Raw genomic sequence first — 17,361 nt, forward strand, 5'->3', positions numbered from 1 at the left:
ATTTCTCCCTTCACACCCCTTGAAAATATCTTCAGCCTTTTGCTTGTCTTTGTTGGTTAAATTTGCTTGCCCTAGGTCCTAAGTTCTGAGAAGACAAAAAGACTCGTAGGCTTTTCTCTACTTTGCCCTTCTTAAGTGGGAAGAAGAACAAGGGGGAGATGTTGGGAGAAAAATAATAGGAAGTTGATATCTTGAAATAATGTTTCCAGCTCGTGTCATCCCCTTTTACAGGTGAGGAGCTGGACCTCATTAAACTTAAGTAACATTTTGCACAGATAGTAGGTAGTAGACCCAAGATCCTGGGGTGGGGGGGGGGCACTCAGATGCACTGGTGTCTTGCTGAGTTAATCTGCAGTGTGGGGTGGGGGGGTGGGGGGGGTTCCCGACAGCACCCAGAGGACAAGAGATGAGGTGGGCCCAGAGGAGAGGAGCTCAAGGGGCATAATTAACTGGTTTTAGGTTTTAGCTTTCTGGGAAATAAGAAGTAAAGTGGAACCCGCAGATACTGCTTAACTGTGTAGGGTAGGACAGAAAGAAACCAGCCAGGGAGTCGGGGCTGAAGCCTCTGCTCAGAAATCATGCATCTGAGTGATGGTCCCCAAGCTGCAGTTCTATGGAAGGCGGTGCAGCCAGAGGACAGCACAGTGCCAGGCTTTGGCCTAGGGTCCATCTGTCCAAATCTGCTGGCAGTCTCAGAAGACTCTGTCCGTTTCACCTGGGCAGTGATCCTCTGGGCAGTTATGTAGCTGCCTACCCAACTTTCCACCTGGATATCTAAGAGACATTTCAAACTCAAGATGGTCAAAACAGAATTCCTAATCTTCCCCACCAAACCTGCTCTACCCACAGCCTTCCCCATCTCAGCTGATTTCAACCCCATTGTCCCAACGCTCAAGCCAAAATCCTTGAAATCATCCTCACCTCTTCTCTTTTTCTCACATCCCACATCCCAATAGTCAGGAAATCCTATTGCATTTACCTGTAAAATATATCCAGTGCCCATCCACCATTCCCCAATCCCACTGTTACCATGCTGAACCAAGCCACCATCATCTCTTGCTGGCTCACTGCAATAGCTTCCTAACAGATCTCTCCACTTGCACCCTTGCTCACTAATAATATGTTTCTCGCTTGACAAACCAGAATGATCTTTTAAAAATATAATACAAATCATGTCACCCATCTGCTCAGAATGATTTCCCAGTGCCTCATAGTGTAAAAGCCAAAGTCCTTACAATGACATCTCCCTAATCACTGGTATCCTTGCTCTTCCTGGAACATACCAGTCATGTTCCTACGTCAGGGCCTTTGCACTAGTTGCACTGACTGTTCTGGCTGTCTGAGCTCTCCTCCCTTAGATGTCCACAGACTAACTAATACTTTTGCTTAAAGTTCAATTTCCCAACAAGGCTCACCCTGAACATTCTATTTAAAATCACTACTTCCTCCTACCTCCTTAACTCTGCTATACTTTTCTTTTTTCCATAGTTCTCATTGCATTCTACCAATCTACATAAATCTCTTCTTTATTATGTTTATTGTCTATTATCTGACTCCTCCCATAAGCTTCACAAGGACTGGAATCTTGGTCTGTTTTGTTCACTTGTATATCCCAAGTGCCTAGAACAATGTCTGGTGTATAGGAGGTATGCCCCCTCCCCCACCAAAAAGTTGAACAAATGAATAAAGTTTAAATAAAACTAGAGACTCAAGGAATATTATAAGAGTCGTACACAGTGGCATTTCCCCTGCCCGGTTTTGCCAAGTGCCCTTACTCCTCAGGCCTCCTCACAGCGTTAATTAACACAGAGAAGTAAAGGTTGTGTTTTAGGCTCTGGGGTCATCTCTCCATGAGGTCCCAGCAAAGGCCTCCAGTTCTGCATCTTTGCCCCTTCTTACACTGAGGTTAGAGGTTCTCTGCCCCTATCAGTTTTAGAAACATTGCCCCACCCGTCTTTGACCACAGGCACCAGCAATTTTGCTGAACTCAACAGAAAACAGATCCTCTGGGAGCTCTACACATAACAGAGCCCTTTGCTTTTTCTTTGGGCTTAACCTGCAATTTAAAATACCACTGCCATGAGCCTGTATACATTTTGCAGTGCTGTCAGCGCGGGACTTAGGCAACCGTGTGGGAGTCACCTACCCTGACCTTTGACAAAATTTCCAAACGCAACACATTGACTTTAAATTGATTAATTTGAAACTGTGACCTTGGCCTAAGAAGGTAAGAGTACATGACAAGATGTTTTATTTTAAAAATGTATCAGGATAAAAAACACTTTTGTAAATCAACCTTTTTTGTAATAGATCAAGGTCTGGTAATTAAGTTTGCAAGCTTGTTGTTAATTATGTGGCTAAAATTTTTGATATCAGAGGGATTATTATTATGAATTTGTACCAAATGGGCAGTTAACCAAGTTTAATATTTGGAAGTGCTGGAAAGGCTGCATGAAAACGTTAGATGACCTGAACTTTTCACCAACAATTCATGGCTCTTGCATCACGACAATGCACCAGCTCACACAGCACTGTCTGTGAGGGAGTTTTTAGCCAGTAAACAAATCACTGTATTGCAACACCCTCCCTACTCACCTGATCTGGCCCCCAATGACTTCTTTCTTTACCAGAAGATAAAGGAAATAGTGAAAGGGAGACATTTTGATGACATTCAGGACATCAAGGGTAATACGACAACAGCTCTGATGTCCATCCCAGAAAAAGAGTTCCCAAATTGCTTTGAAGGGTGAGTGGACTAGGCACTGGCGTTGGTGCATAGCTTCCCAAGGGGAGTACTACAAAGGTGACCATAGTGATATTCAGCAATGAGGTGTGTAGCACTTTGTCTAGGATGAGTTCGCGAACTTAATTGTCTGGCCTTGTACTTAGATTTGTGTTTGGGGGTAGCAAAGAAAGTCTGAACACTAGATAACATGTTTAAAAGTTAATTATTAATGAGCAGCCTTTCCTAACAAAGTATCAATAGGCAATCTGGTCTCTAGCTTCAGAAATTAGTGAGAAGACCTCGGACCTCGGGTGAGACAGGAGAAATGGGAAGTTCCCTGTGTGTCTCCATTTTCTTGGTTTTGAGCATCTTTATTCAATCAAGTGCCCATGGACAAAGCCTAGGACTAGGTAAGAGCCTGCCTTTTCTCTGGAGATGGGCATGGATTTTTTTTTTTTAATGTATTCACAAAGAGTCCAGTTGTTGTTGACTATGTGAGAGCTTCCTTCACAGCACACCAAGTGGTTCTGTTAGTGGCATCACAGGTCACAGGGACAGGTAGCCATTTGTAACAGGACAGAAATTTTAGGAAACCACTGTGGAAGTAGAAGTCTTCTAAATGCGCTTGCAGCTGGCATTGAAGTCTCTTGCAAATCTGAGTCAGAAATAATCATGCTAAGACTTCTTCGGTGGAGAATCATCTGGGTTTCCAGTCTTCCTGAGAGTTAATTTGGCATCTAATTTGCAATTGGGAAGCACAGCTTGCAATGAAATGCTTTGTCTTGCTGAGGTTGTCTAATTGCTAGGCTCTTCGAAGAGAGGAACTTGTAGAGTCCTGGTTCCAGCCAGGTTTAAAGCAAAGATATCATTGCACATTTTCTAGATTTCAAAGTTTTACTCTGAGTCTGAGAAATCCAACAGCAGTCATGCCTATTTGGTCTGTAAATTCAGAAACTACATTGATGGCCAGAGATCCAAAGGCTTGACCAGGTAAGCAGATTCCAGATTTCTGGCTAAACAGTGCACAGGATCAATAAATGATGGACATGAAGTAAACCGAACAATTTGGCCAAATACGACTGGCATTTTGGACTTTCTTTTTGCGCTGGTTACTGGTCAGGAACTCATCATTCTCAGGTAGAGGCCTAGATTTTCCTTTCCTCAAAGACTGCTTAGAGGGACCCAAAAAAACTTTAAGAATCAGGAATTTACTCACCAGGATGTACCTGAAAATTCCAGAAACTTTTTTTTCTCCTTGAGGAAAAGTGCAGTTCTTTGTAGTTAATATTATTTTGTATCCAGGTCAGTTAATAACTTAGTAGTATTCATTATTATCATCCACTGGGCATTTTGTGTGCCAACCACGAGGTTAATTATTTTGTATACATCGTCTCATTTACAAAGCCATGTCCAAAAACGATGATAATAATTTAGAGCCATACAGGCAAAATTGCTGATGATTTTTATTCCCTGGGTTCATAGGGATTTTCCTGAAGGGCCTGTCCTGACCTTTGAATCAGAATGCTGTTTTGTTTCTTTTTTTATTGAAATATAACATACATAGGAAAGTGCCTATATCATAACTGCTTAATGAATTTTCACAATCTGAATCCGCATCCCAAAAGCCTTCCTTGTGCACCCCTAAAGCCTTAACATAGATTAGTTTGCCTTATTTTGGAACTTTCTTTAGTGGACGCATTCCATATGTGCTCTTTTGCTTCTGGTTTCTTTCACCAACATAATGTTGGTGACATTCGACCCTGTGGCTGCGTGTGCTGGTGACTCATTCATTCTAGTTGCTGTCGCATTCCGTCGTGTGAAAAACCACCCTCTGTTTATGTATTCTGCTGTTGATTGGCCCAGACTGGTTTTCAATGGAGACTTGGGGGCTGGAAACCATCAATGCTGAGGTGGAGGTCAAAGGGTTGGACGACCTCCCCTGGGCTGCTGGGTATTATCCAGATTTCCTTCAACATCACCCCATGCTAGTCAGCTGCTGCTTTCCCAGGTCCTGGTTTGTCCAAAAGCTGAGGGAGTGGCCACAATTAGCAGGAGGGCTCCTCAGGAAAAAGGATCAGAATCAGGAGGCCTCTTGTTGCTTTGAAAGCAGAATCTCTTGGCAGAATTCTTTCTTCAAGGCATGAGCAGATCCATGTGCGTGAGGCTGTGCCCATCTTCCTGGCCCTGCCGGGAAGCAAGCATCTCAACATGGAGCCCTTGTCAGATGAGGATCTACACTGGTGGTTCTCAACTGGGGGCAAAACTTCCGCCCACCTCAGGGACATTGGGCAAGGTCCAGAGACATTTCTGGTTGTCACAACTAGGAGAGAGTGCTATTGGCATGTAGTGCTTAGAGGCCAGGGATGCTGCTAAACATCCTACATTGCACCCAACAACCTCCACAACAATGAGTTATCCAGAACAAAATTTTGTCGATAGTACCAAGGTTGAAAAACCCTGGTTTATATACTAAGCATCAACTGTCACTAGTCATGGGCCAGGAAGAACTCTCTCCAGGACCCTTCATCCTTAATCCCATCCCTCCCAGCCTACTTGTTTTTATTATTATTAATGACATTACTAATGGACCCACTAATGTACTGTGCAACCAGTATGTACCCAAGCTGCACAGACATACTATCCCACCCTCACTATGTGGTTGATAAGCCAGCAGTTAAGCGATTTGCCAGAGGTCCCGTGGCTAGTTAGGGCAAAGCAGGGAGAGGCACCTAGGGGTTAATCTGTCTGACTGAAGTTACCAGCCTCTCTGTCTTCATTGTACTCACACCCAGTGTTTTGACAGCCAGCGGTCCCTAGAAAACCATTTTGCTCAGTTTGTCTCCCAGGAGGCAGGTTCGGGCAGTTGTTCCTACTCATCTGCACCAAAGGGAACAGGATGTGGTGAGCCTGCTGAAGCCCCCAGAACACAGAGCTACCATCACCCTCATCCCCAGACCTCACTGCCAGAGGCCCAGGCCCACCCCACCGGTGTTGCCATCAGAGCAAACACTGCTTCCAATGGAAGCTGCTGCTCCCAGACCGCTGCACCTCCCACCTCCCAGGTATCCAGCCCTACCACCTACAGGGGCCCGCCCTCTCCCTCCAATTCCAGTCACAGCTTCCAAATCCTAAAAGCAGCTGATGCCCATCTATTCAGTCACTCATTCATCCAACACATGTGCACAAGCATCAGCTCTATATAAGCAATGCAGTAAGACAGCGATTCTCCAACTTTCTGGTCTCAGGACACCAGTACATTCTTTAAAATTATTTAGAACCCCAAAGAGCTTTTTTATATGGACTACAGCTATGAATATTTACCACATTAGAGACTAAAACTGAGAAACTTTTTTTAATTTTAATGCTTTTAAAAATAACAAATTTAGGGCCAGCTGAGTGGCTCAGTTGGTTAAGAGCTTGCTCAAGAGTTTGAGCACTGAGCAACAGCGGTTCGAGTCCCAGCCCAAGCTGAGCTGCCCCTAAGCTGCCAATAGGTGGCAAGATGGCTCAGCTAAAAAAAAAAAAAATTATCGTGTTAATATGTATAACATGATATCATGAGAAATAACTTGGATTTTCCAAACAACAACAAAAAAGTGAGTCAGAAGAGTGACAATGCTTTACCAAAAGATTTTGCTAATTTCTTTAATGTCTGGCTTACCGGAAGACAGCTGGATTCTTTCATCTGTTTCTGTATTCAATCTATTATAATGTGTTGTTTTGTTTGAAGAAAATATAAGGCCTCCACATATAGGAAAAGGGAGGACATCCTCAGAGATCCTAGGGCCTCAGCCCACACTCAGAACCACTGCATTCATGCAATAGACACTGTATAGCAAGTCCCTGCCCTCCACGGATTCGGTGTCAAATCAGGGGCTAGAAGGCGGGAGCATCTGCCCTGAAAGCCATCTATAGAGAATGTAAATACAATAATAGAACCTACTAAAAATTGGTCTTCCTCTCATTATCACAATTCTAAATAATGTCAGTGGTAAAAAATAAAGCTCCTCCCCCCAAGATAGTTTTTTGGTCAACATTGTAAACAACTGCTGTGGTTACTGTTGAGTTTTATTAATATAGTGGGGGTGCAAAAAAAAATGTATACAAGTAGACACTTCGGTCAACGTTGCTCAAGCAGTAGTTTGCCATAATCAGAAGTGTCTAGACACTGATGGTAACCACTCTGAGCACCTCTTGTAATTGCAGAAGTCAAATGTGACTTGTATTCATCTTTTGTTATCAGTATATATTGAGTATTACAATTTTAATAGTTTTTTCCTTTCTTAAAATGTGTATACTTTTTTTTGGCACCCTCTGTATATGTCAACTGTAAATGATCACACTTTCATTATCCTGTAATAAAAACTGTGCTCTCCATTGATGTTAATTTAGAGAACTCCCAGTTATGTAGTTGGCCCCTGACACTCCCAGGTTCAATGGCATGTGCTTATTACAAGAGGAAGTGTGTAATGATTCAGAGTCCTTCCAACTCATGTGGGTCATCTCATGTCTCCAACACTGTGGTCCTTACAGCATGTTCCCACATTTGAACAGATTCAAAGGGAAAAATAATACCATAGTGATTATAAAGACAAAGAAACAGAACCTGAGGACTTCAATGCTGTTATCCTATGTGATCACTTAAGAATTTTTGTGTTTAAAATTTAAAACAATAAAACAGATTTTACGGTGAACTGTGAGGTATAATATTTTGTATGGTAAGTAAAAATTTTGGCTCTTACAGGAAGTACTTTTAATGCATTTGAGTATCTTTAAAGTTCAACTATGTTCTTTTTAAAATTGTTCATTGCTCTAAAATTAAAGAACAAATCAAGAAAATAGCTGATTTTTGCATGAATGTTACTGAAAATAATTGTGTCTTACAGAGCAGAAGGATATTAAAATAATCTATTCTGGGCTTCAAATACGTAAGGTATACCACTGAATCTAACAAAGAAGATAAGATACGCATATAAAATTTTTTCAGCTATTACAGAACCAGGCATATGATAAGTACCACTAGAGAGGAATGCAATGGACTGAGTATTTGTGTTCCCCACACCCCAAAATTCATGTTGAAATTCTAACCCCAATATGACGGAATTAGGAGGTGGAGCATTTGGGAGGTGATTCAGTTGTGAGGATGTAGCCCTCGTGAATGGGATTAGCGCCCTTATGAAAGGGACCCCAGAGAGCTCGCTCTCTTTCCACCATGTAAGGAAACCAAGAAGCAGGTCCTTACCTAAACCTGACCATGGTGACACCCTGATCTCAGACTTTCAGGCTCCTGAACTGTAAGAAATAAATTTGTGTTGGTTACAAGCCACCCAGTCTATAGTATTTTGTTATAGCAACCAAATTGACTAAGACAAGGCGCAGGCAGAGATGCAGAGGAGTTTACTCCCAAGTGTGGGTACAAGGAAGGTTTACTAGGAGGGAGGCAGTATTTGAACAGGGTTTTGCAGGATGAAATCTGTACAAAAGAGAATGAGGTTTCCCTTGTGCATACGCAAAGGGACAGAGCCGATATTGTGCACGTGTTTTTCAAGCCCAAACACTCTAAAACTAGGCCTTCTGGGAAGAAATTTAAAACAAACAAATAAACAAGGAAAAAAAAAAACCAGGAAGGTGTTGACTGCAACACTGAGTTACAACTGCAACAAACTGGAAGCAACTTGAATGCCCAACAACAAACCATCATGGACAGAAAGTCCAGTTGTTACTAAGTCCATCTTTAAACAATCATTGTTTCAAATACCTACTACTAAAAGTTCCAAGAAATTTGGAGGTGATAATGATGGGATTCAGAAATGAAAGGCTTAATGCTGGCTCTTAGACACTCATAGTTAACGGCTGGGGGTCCTAACCCAGCACAGGGATGGGTTTCAGAGAGCCTGGCTACCTCCTGGATGGTACCCAAGACTGTGTGTATGTGCAATTTGAGTGAAGGAGAGAAGTGAAAACTTTTGGCAAATTATCAGAGGGGCCTGTGACCTTTAAAAAGTTGAATAACAATTGGGTTTGTGGCTTTAGAAATAAGTATGAGGAAATTTTATGTGATAAGATGGGGAAGAAACAGGACTAAATAACCTACATATTGAATCATGACTGAAAAAAACTATATACCTTTATATCGCTAGGCATTCAAAGCATAAAGATATATAAAGAGTTTTAAGGCAATGAACTTTGTTTTTTGTTAAATTTTTAAATGTAAAAGATTAAATTAAGAAAAAAAGACCCCAATTATCTGCAATTAAGTTGGTCCTGGATTTGCTGTCCCTAGAGGGCCACTGGGAAACAGACCTGTACTGTCCCTTAAGACCTGCCACCTCCACCTGTCCTTGGCCAGGCCCAGAATTATTCCCCCAGTAAGGCCTGCAAAATTTTGGCAGGCCTCCACATTTGCAGGGAACATCATTCATGAGTAATGTTGGAGGCAGCATCTAGACATGGAGCCCATTCACTTGGGAATGTACCTGAAACCAGAATCGGCAGAAGGCCAACCCCCGACAATCCAGTGAAAATCTGTCTGCCCTCTACTAGGCTTCCTGGTCCCACCGCTAAGCTGGTCTGGAGCCCTCCTGAGGCTGGGGACCAGCCTGAAGTGAGAAGACAGAGCCTGTCCTCCACCCTGCTTGCCTTTCACAAGGGACCCAGGATTTGAATCCATATTCTTTAATTCTGGGCCAGGTGAACAGTCCATTTTTCAGAGAGTAACTGAGAAGGCTGATTGCTGAAAGAATTGAGCCTGTAAACTGAGGCGAACACATAACTTACCAAGTGGCCCAGTTCAAAGTTAACTGTCCAGTATGAAGATCCCCCTGACGCCTGCTCCTTGCCCTGTTTTCCACACCAGCTGCTACAATGCTGCAAGGTCTGGTCCACAAGACAGAGCTGAGCAGTCTCAGTTACATTCTCCAAGGGGGTGTGACCACCCTGACCTCAGCCTGGGGGTCCCTGACATCCATGGGGTCCCAGCAGCGCAGGAGGCACCACAATTTCCACAGCCAGGAAGGTGGCTGTATGCTGGCTCCAACGAGGCAGAGTAGAGTGGGGCATCCTCGCCAGGGATTTGTGTTGAGCCCAGTGAGGAAAGGGTTGGCCAGGTTGGCAGGCAAGTGACCTGGAACCCTGCCAGACTTCAGCCCCAATGTGAAAACCAGAACAATGCGTCAGAGCCCAGCCTATCATGCCGGGAGTGGGACAGCTATGGTAAGGTGGTCAGTGGGTGCCTGGAGCTCACACTCAGGCACCCAGCTTAGGGCAAGGAGACAAACTCCACTTGTTTCTGCACTGGGGGATTCAGGGTGCCAACCATGCTTCTCAAACAAAGGTGTAATTCTTAGACGTCACCACAAGGTAGCACACTGATGTCCCAGCAGCTTCAGAGTTTTAGGAGAGGATTTCAGGTCTGGCAGAATCAGGATTTCTGGATGACTCTGGAAAACTCAGGGCTATGGGCTAACCTCCCTTTCCTCTCTGTTCGTGGCCCTGTTTCCAGGAACACTTATAGTTTCCATTTTTCCACAGTGGGATTGGGGGAGGGGGAATACAGAGAAGAGGACCAAGGGGATGGAAAGGGAGGCCTCTTTGTCTGTATAACATCTTCACCTCCACATACACAAATTCACATTCAGGGGCCTGGTGAAATGTGCGGCCATCAAACATAGTTCTTTTCAAGATATAAAGGTGGAAACACTGACTAGAATTTATGTTCAAATGCTAAGTGGGACAAAAGCAGTATACCTGATTGGGTGGGTCCTGTGATTGCAACTCTGAAAATATGAATGTTTGAGGAAAAAATACTGGAAGACAATGTACAAAAATGTCGATATGCCAGTTGAGTTTATATCTAAATTTTTCTCCTTCAAATTTTATATAATATTACAGTATGTGTATGGTATATGTAATGATTTGAATAACTAAAAAGTTAATTTTTTAAAAAATGATAAAACAAAGGGATTTGACGAGGTCAAAGGTTCTTGAACTTCAGTGCGTATCAGAAGCTTATTAAAATGAGATTTTTATTAATTCTTATTTAATAAGTTTTATTAAATTTATTAGCTTTATTAAACTTATTAAATAAATAAATCTTATTAAAATAAGATTGCTGGGCCCAGTCGGCAGAGTTTTTAATTCAGTGGGCCTGGGGTGGATCTGGGAATTTGCATTTCTAACAAGTTCCCAAGTGCTGCTGGAGTTACGAGCACTACACCTTGAGAACCACCAGACAAACGAAACTAGATAGTTAGTGGCAAGATTTTCACTGGACTTGAACCCAGACCGCCTGACTTCCAGGCTCCGGGGTCTTCCAGGGGAAACAACACAAGCTTCCAGGGCAAAACTGGCTTCATCCCTGAGTCTCCTGGTGGGGGCGGTGGAGGAATATCAACATCTATTGATCCTGGATATTGACCTTCCTCAGGGGTAGCCATATAATATAAAACCCCAAGATATTCGTCACTATTTATTTCTCCAAAATAAAATACCATCATGCTGAAAAGAAAGTAGTTCTTAACATGAAAAAAATTCCCAAACTGAGACTTACTTGTAATTGGTGGAAAAATACTTATTGCAATTACTAATTAACCATCCACACTAAGCCACTCCTTGGCAGGCCTGAAAATAGGATCGAGAAAATTCTTTTCACATGAGCTGGGCATTACCAAAAGCTGGGCAGAGCCTGTGATTCTCAGTTGACCAGGACTGGCCTTTGTATGATTACGAAAATCTTCCCTGTGACAAAAGTTCCTGCTTCCTTGTCCCAAGAGAAACCGAAACAGTGAAAACAATATCCTGCTTTATACTGAAACATAACAAGATCAGCAGCAGCAAATCATAGCATTTATTAACCACCTACTGTGTACCAGGCCCCATTGTCAGTACAAAAATGTACCCTTAAGGATATGAAAATGAAAAAGCATACTTCTATTTATAAAGAAGCTTCCCAACTTCTGGGGCATCTGTGTGTGTGTGTGTGTGTGTGTGTGTGTGTGTGTGTGTGTGTGTGTGTGGTGTGTGGTGTGTGTGGTGTGTGTGTGTGTGTGTGTGTGTGTGTGTGTGTATTAGAGATTAGGAGAGGCATAATTTGAACTCATAAGTCAGGAGAGGTTAGCTGAGAAGCCTTTACAGAGAATGTGCTATTCGAGTTGAATTTTGAAGGAAAAAAAGTGGAAGGATGTTGCAAACAGAAGGAAAAGCATGAACCCATTTTGGAGGCTTGAAAAACCCATTTTGGAGATCATGAAATTGGGAATCCCTGAGACGTTTGCTGTGGCCCAGCGTGGAGCACAAAAATAGAAGAGGCTGGAGGTGAGGGCCTCAAAGGCCCTGCTAAGGAGCAGTGGGGCCACCACTGAGATTGATGTTTGAAAGAGAGACACAATTGCTGGCTGCCTCTCATGCGGGGTGGATGGCTTTATCTCCCAGCCTGGCTGAAACCCCAGCCACTCCCTTATAGAAAGCAATGTCATCAATCAGAAAAGGCAGAGGTGGGTCTCAGGATCCACCAGCTCTGCAACCTCACCTGGCTGGCACCCACAAACACTCACATCTTCCAGACAGACCCCAGCCGTGAGCAAGTCTCTGTGAAGTTTTCTTGTTGCTATTCATACTAAATCATACGAGAGATTTACACCAAGGAAATGGAGGCAAGAACATATGTTTGAATAGGAACATTCAATTTGAAAAGTACCTCATTTTAAGTCTGAAAAGAGAACTATTTTCAAATTCTGCATCATACTAGCTTATAGACCTATAGCAATTTCAACTTTAAAAACACCTTCCCACCTGCATGATACCACTTGCTTCTTATAATGTCTCTGTAAAGAATATTGGGCAGGGATTATTATGAGCATTTTATAGATGTAAAAGTTCACCACTGGAAGACCACCAGGAAAACACTTGAAGCCAAATGAAAGTTAGGTTTATTTGGCGCACTGCAGCAAAGAGGACACACTCCAGAGAAACCCAGGGCCATCCCAGTACCAGGAGTTGAGAGTGGCATCTTAGAAGATTTGGGCGTGGGCTGGAGGGACTAAGAAAGGGTTGGGTGGCAGGGGGCAGTTCTGGATTGGAGCCTGTCAAAGGGGGGTGGGCAATTCAATGATCAAGCATCTTCATAATTTAATAATTTCTTAATTATTGTCAACTATTATTGCTTAGTTTAATCTGTAGCGATCTAGCAGGTAGGAAGATGAAAGTGAGACTAGAGCAAGCATTGGGAGAGGCACAGCAGTCACTCCTGTAAGTCCAAAATGGGACTGTTTAGTCCTGTTTTTGCTTTCAGAGTGGCCTCCTCTCTGTCTTGTTACAAACGTGGATGTGGAGGGTCCTTGTAGCACACTGTTTCCATTCTGTGGGCATTGCCTGTGTTCAGTTGGGTACATCATGGCCTGGCTGCCAGCATGGCTGGGTTTTTTTGGGGTTTTTTTAAGATTTTTATTGGGGAATTGGAGGGATGGGAACAGTGCTGGGGAATTGGGGGAAAGGGGAACAGACAAGTTGCTGTCATTTTGTTCTTCAGTCTAGTTGTGGAGGACGTTGCTTCACTGGCCCAAGTTGACACCATCATTGTGCTCTTCCCGGGCGAGGCAGATCAGTCGTTGGCTTCTGGACGGCCACTCATGGCGGCTGTTGGCCACTCATGCTGGCTGCTGGCTACACACGGTAGCCCATGGCAACCCACTGCCACAGGGGCTGCAGCCTACGCTGTCACAGGCGACTCACGGGCAGCCCAGCTCCAGGTTGAGCTGTTGTTCAGCATCTTAGCTGAGGAGGGCAGTGTCACTAGCCCTCATATGTGGGATCCGAACTGGGGTCCTCTGGCGTCCCAAGCCAGTTCTTAACCATCGCGCCACTCAGCCGGCCCCCATGGCTGGGTTTTTGTTTTGTTTTGTTTTGTTTTTATTGTTAGTTTCAGGTGTACAGAACAATACAATAGTTACCCTTTTCACCCTCACCAGGTAACAACCCCCCTCCCCCCATCTATTGCCCTCCCACCCCCGATATCATGCTTATCTATTACAATTCCATTGAATCCGTTCCCGCTCTCTACTCCATGTCCCAAGACTATATGTATATATAATTATAGTTGACATACAGTATTATTCAACATCAGTTTCAGAAATACAATGCCGTGGTCAGGCCTCTACATCGACTATGAAGTGGACTCCCCAAAAGGACACTCCATGGCTGGTTTTTGTTGCTGCATTTTGTTTTCATTTTCTCATACACCAAGAAACTCTGGTAATATCTTTGATGTCTCTATACCTTGGTACTGGCTGCACAGCCTTGGGTGGCTGTCTTCACCTCCTGGGCCTCTGATTTCCCATGAGCAGTATGCTGGAGTCCTTTTCAGCACTGACATCCTGGGTATCAACAGGGCTCATTGAGAGGGCATCACAATGCCCTGAGACTGTCAACGGCTGCCTCATCTGGTATCAGCTATTTAAACGTTAACAGGACAGAAATGTAAAAGCAAAATTCTGTTCACTTTAAACATGCGACATTGCCCCCTGCCTTAACCCTAGTGTGACTCAATTGCCTTGAGCGATTCAAAGATTCTCAGACACCAGGACAAAGGCACCATTCTGTTTGCAATTCTGTAAAAATAAACCAAGCAGTAAACGACCATTTTTCCCCCCAGTACTGCTTTATACAGGGTCAGACACATCAGTTTTTGATCCAGTACTAACAATAAAAACATACATTTGATGCTTTTTGGAAAGAAAGTCTTACATTGCTTCAATTGAGTAGAACCAAGATGTATGAAATAATAGCAACTATTATCTCAAAGAACTTTTAAATATGTCAAATGTCTTGCCTATTTCACTTAATCCATGGAAATACCCTGTGAGATAAGTATCATTATCTCTATTTTATAAATGGGGAAATTATGGCTCAGAGAGATTTAGTAACTTGCCTTAAACTACTCAATAGTGAGTGGCAAGGTAATTGCCACTAGTGTTGGTCTGGAGACCACTTGCTGGTAAGAGATGTAGCCAGGACTGAGACCCAGGATTTTAGACCCCAAATCCAGTCCTTTTTGACATCCATAGCCTCGCTCAGGAGTCCACGGTGTATATTCTGCCTGGGCCAGGAACAGAGGGCTTAGACATGCAGAGGACCCTCCTTGTCTCTCTGCCCTGACTTACTCATCCTTGGGCATGGGCCACCATCCGCTTCTCCTTTTGGGCTCTGCAAGGGGTAAAGAGCCTCAGGAGAGGATGGCAGCTGACCTTGGGCCCTTTCTCCTTGGCGGAGGCCAAGCCGAGTCTAGGCAATGACCTGGCTAAAGTCAACCTCTCTAGGCCAGAGAGTGTGGCAGTGTGGGCTCACAGGAGCACCTGTCTGGGGAGAGGATTGTTCCTTCAGGCACCGGGCCAGAGGGTGTTTTATCACTTACCCGCAACGTGAGCCAGATAAATGGCTCCTTCTTGGTGTCCTGCCAGTTACTGCTTGTGCTGCCAGAAAGTCTTAATCATGCTGTTGAAAGGGACTGGGCCCCTCCCCCACTAGCTGCCAGCTGTCTCCTGTGCCCCTTGGCTGGGCCATAGCTTCCTGCACCCCCACAGCAAAGGTCCTCTGTTTGGGCCTGGTTCGGAGCATGCAGACTTACTACTCACTTTCCCATCTCCATTATATTTATAAGCCTCTTTTTCTAACTCTGAAGCCCCTGGGGAGTAGCTGAAGCTCAAACAGAACAATGATCTACCTACGTGTCCATAGGGTCTCTAGTGCCTGGCCCAGAACCCGGATCAGAGCAGAGTCTTGAAAGTCTTTGCTGGGTGTTATGGGCTGAAATGCGTGTCCTCCCCACCCCCACCCACCCTGTTCATGTGTTGAAGTTCTAACCCTCAGTACATCAGAATGTGACTGTCTTTGGAGATAGGGTACTTTAAACAGTAATAACAGTTAAATGAGGTCATTGGGGTGGGCCCTAATCCCATATCACTGGTGTCCTTATAAGAAGAGAAGGTTAGGACACAGACGTGCACAGAGGGGAGATTATGTGAAGATAAAGAGAAGAAGATGGCCATCTACAAGCCAGGGAGAGAACCCTCAGCAGAAAACAACCCTGCCAACACCTTGATCTTGGACTTCTAACCTCCAGAATTATAAGAAAATAAATTTCTGTTGCCTGAGTCACTTTGTGGTCCTTTGTGATGGCAACCCTAGCAAAGTAATACGATGGACGAATGTTAAATGTGTTGGAGTCTGACCACAAGGCCTGGCACAGAGCTGGTGTGTGGCTAAATCGTGGGTAAATCCATGGCCCAGACACCATCCTCTGAGTGTGGACTTCCTGCTTAAATTGGTCATGTGGATGTGTCCCCTGAGAGTGAGGAGGCTGATCCCCAACCTCCCTCATGAGTGTCTTCTCCAGCTCTTCCTGCTGCAACATCACCCATCCTGATCATGAATCTCAGGGACAGGAGCCCCTCTGTGTGGCATGAAGGTGGTGGCCAGGGCATGAGCAACACACCAAGACAACATAGTCACGGAATAATCGCAACACCTGTGTCACAGGCAGCAGAGAGTCTCCTGAAGGGAGATTTCTCAGGTATTGTCTTGATGGTATCGCCAAGCCACTGAGATGCTGTGGAGGGTCCAGCTCAGTGTATGAAAACAACCCAGTCATTGGAGGATGCTTGGGTAAGAAAAACATTTTAGCTTTTTCCCAGTTCCCTTGGTTGCCAAAATTGACCCAAATTTTCAGGCTTGACGTCATGGGGTCACTCTTTTCTTTGGGCTGGGTTGCCTGGGCTCGTGTTCACACGTTGTTTCTGAGCTTGACTTTCTAGAAGCAGAGACTGTGATGGAGGCTGACATGTAAGGGGACCAGGACTTTGTTGAGGGGTGGGTTTCCTCCTGGGCCACTGAGGAGGTGGCCGTCACTCATAGTGGGTAAGGTGATTGAAAACTTTTAGTTAGAAGAGACCAGGCCCACAGAGGCTCAGAGTATGTCTCAGGCTCCTTTGGCACTGACATCCACAGTGGGATACCCATGAAGGCCAATGTACCCAATTTCTCTGATTTGTTGGGGAGCAGTGGGCTTTATTATTAGAGACCCCACAGGGTTGTTCTGAGGATGAAAGGAGATCACATATGTGGAAGCACTTTGCAACTATGCATTGCTGGCCATAAAACAAACATTTGTAAATCTCTACTCTTAGTACTAAGTTGTCCGAATAGTATAATACTCACCTGATTCATATACTACTCCCAATGTTTTCCCAACTTTTAATTACAAAAATGTTCCACTATAGGCAAAGTTGAAAGGCTTTAAATACAATGAGTTATTGTATTCTCTGCAGATAGAGTCAACAGTTATTAACATTTTTGTATATTTGCCTACTCTCTCTCTCTCTCTCCCCTCACTCCCCAGAGGGTGTCAAAAAATGTACGTACGTTTTAAGAAAGGAAAACTGTATTAAAATTGTAATACTCAGTATATAGTGATAACAAAAGATGAAAACAAGTCACGTTTGACTTCTGCAATTACAAGAGGTGCTCAAAGTGGTTACCATCAGCGTTCAGACATTTCTGATTACAGCGAACTACTGCTTGAGCAACGTTGACCAAAGTGTCCACCTGTATACAACTTTTTTGGCACCCCCAATATATATATATAT

General features: G+C 44.0%; 1 protein-coding gene across 1 annotated transcript in view; it reads left to right on the forward strand.

Annotated features, from left to right (window-relative positions):
- Positions 1 to 3,002: 3,002 nt before the first annotated feature.
- LIPC (lipase C, hepatic type) overlaps positions 3,003 to 17,361 on the forward strand; it is a 134,056-nt gene continuing 119,697 nt past the window's right edge. The window contains exon 1 of the mRNA XM_019657556.1: positions 3,003 to 3,135. Within this exon, the coding sequence (XP_019513101.1) occupies positions 3,051 to 3,135 (85 nt within the window). The 5' untranslated portion in view covers positions 3,003 to 3,050. The remainder of the gene's footprint in view (positions 3,136 to 17,361) is intronic.

Source organism: Hipposideros armiger, unplaced genomic scaffold (genome assembly GCF_001890085.2).
Source record: "Hipposideros armiger isolate ML-2016 unplaced genomic scaffold, ASM189008v1 scaffold_276, whole genome shotgun sequence".
NCBI lineage: Eukaryota > Metazoa > Chordata > Mammalia > Chiroptera > Hipposideridae > Hipposideros > Hipposideros armiger.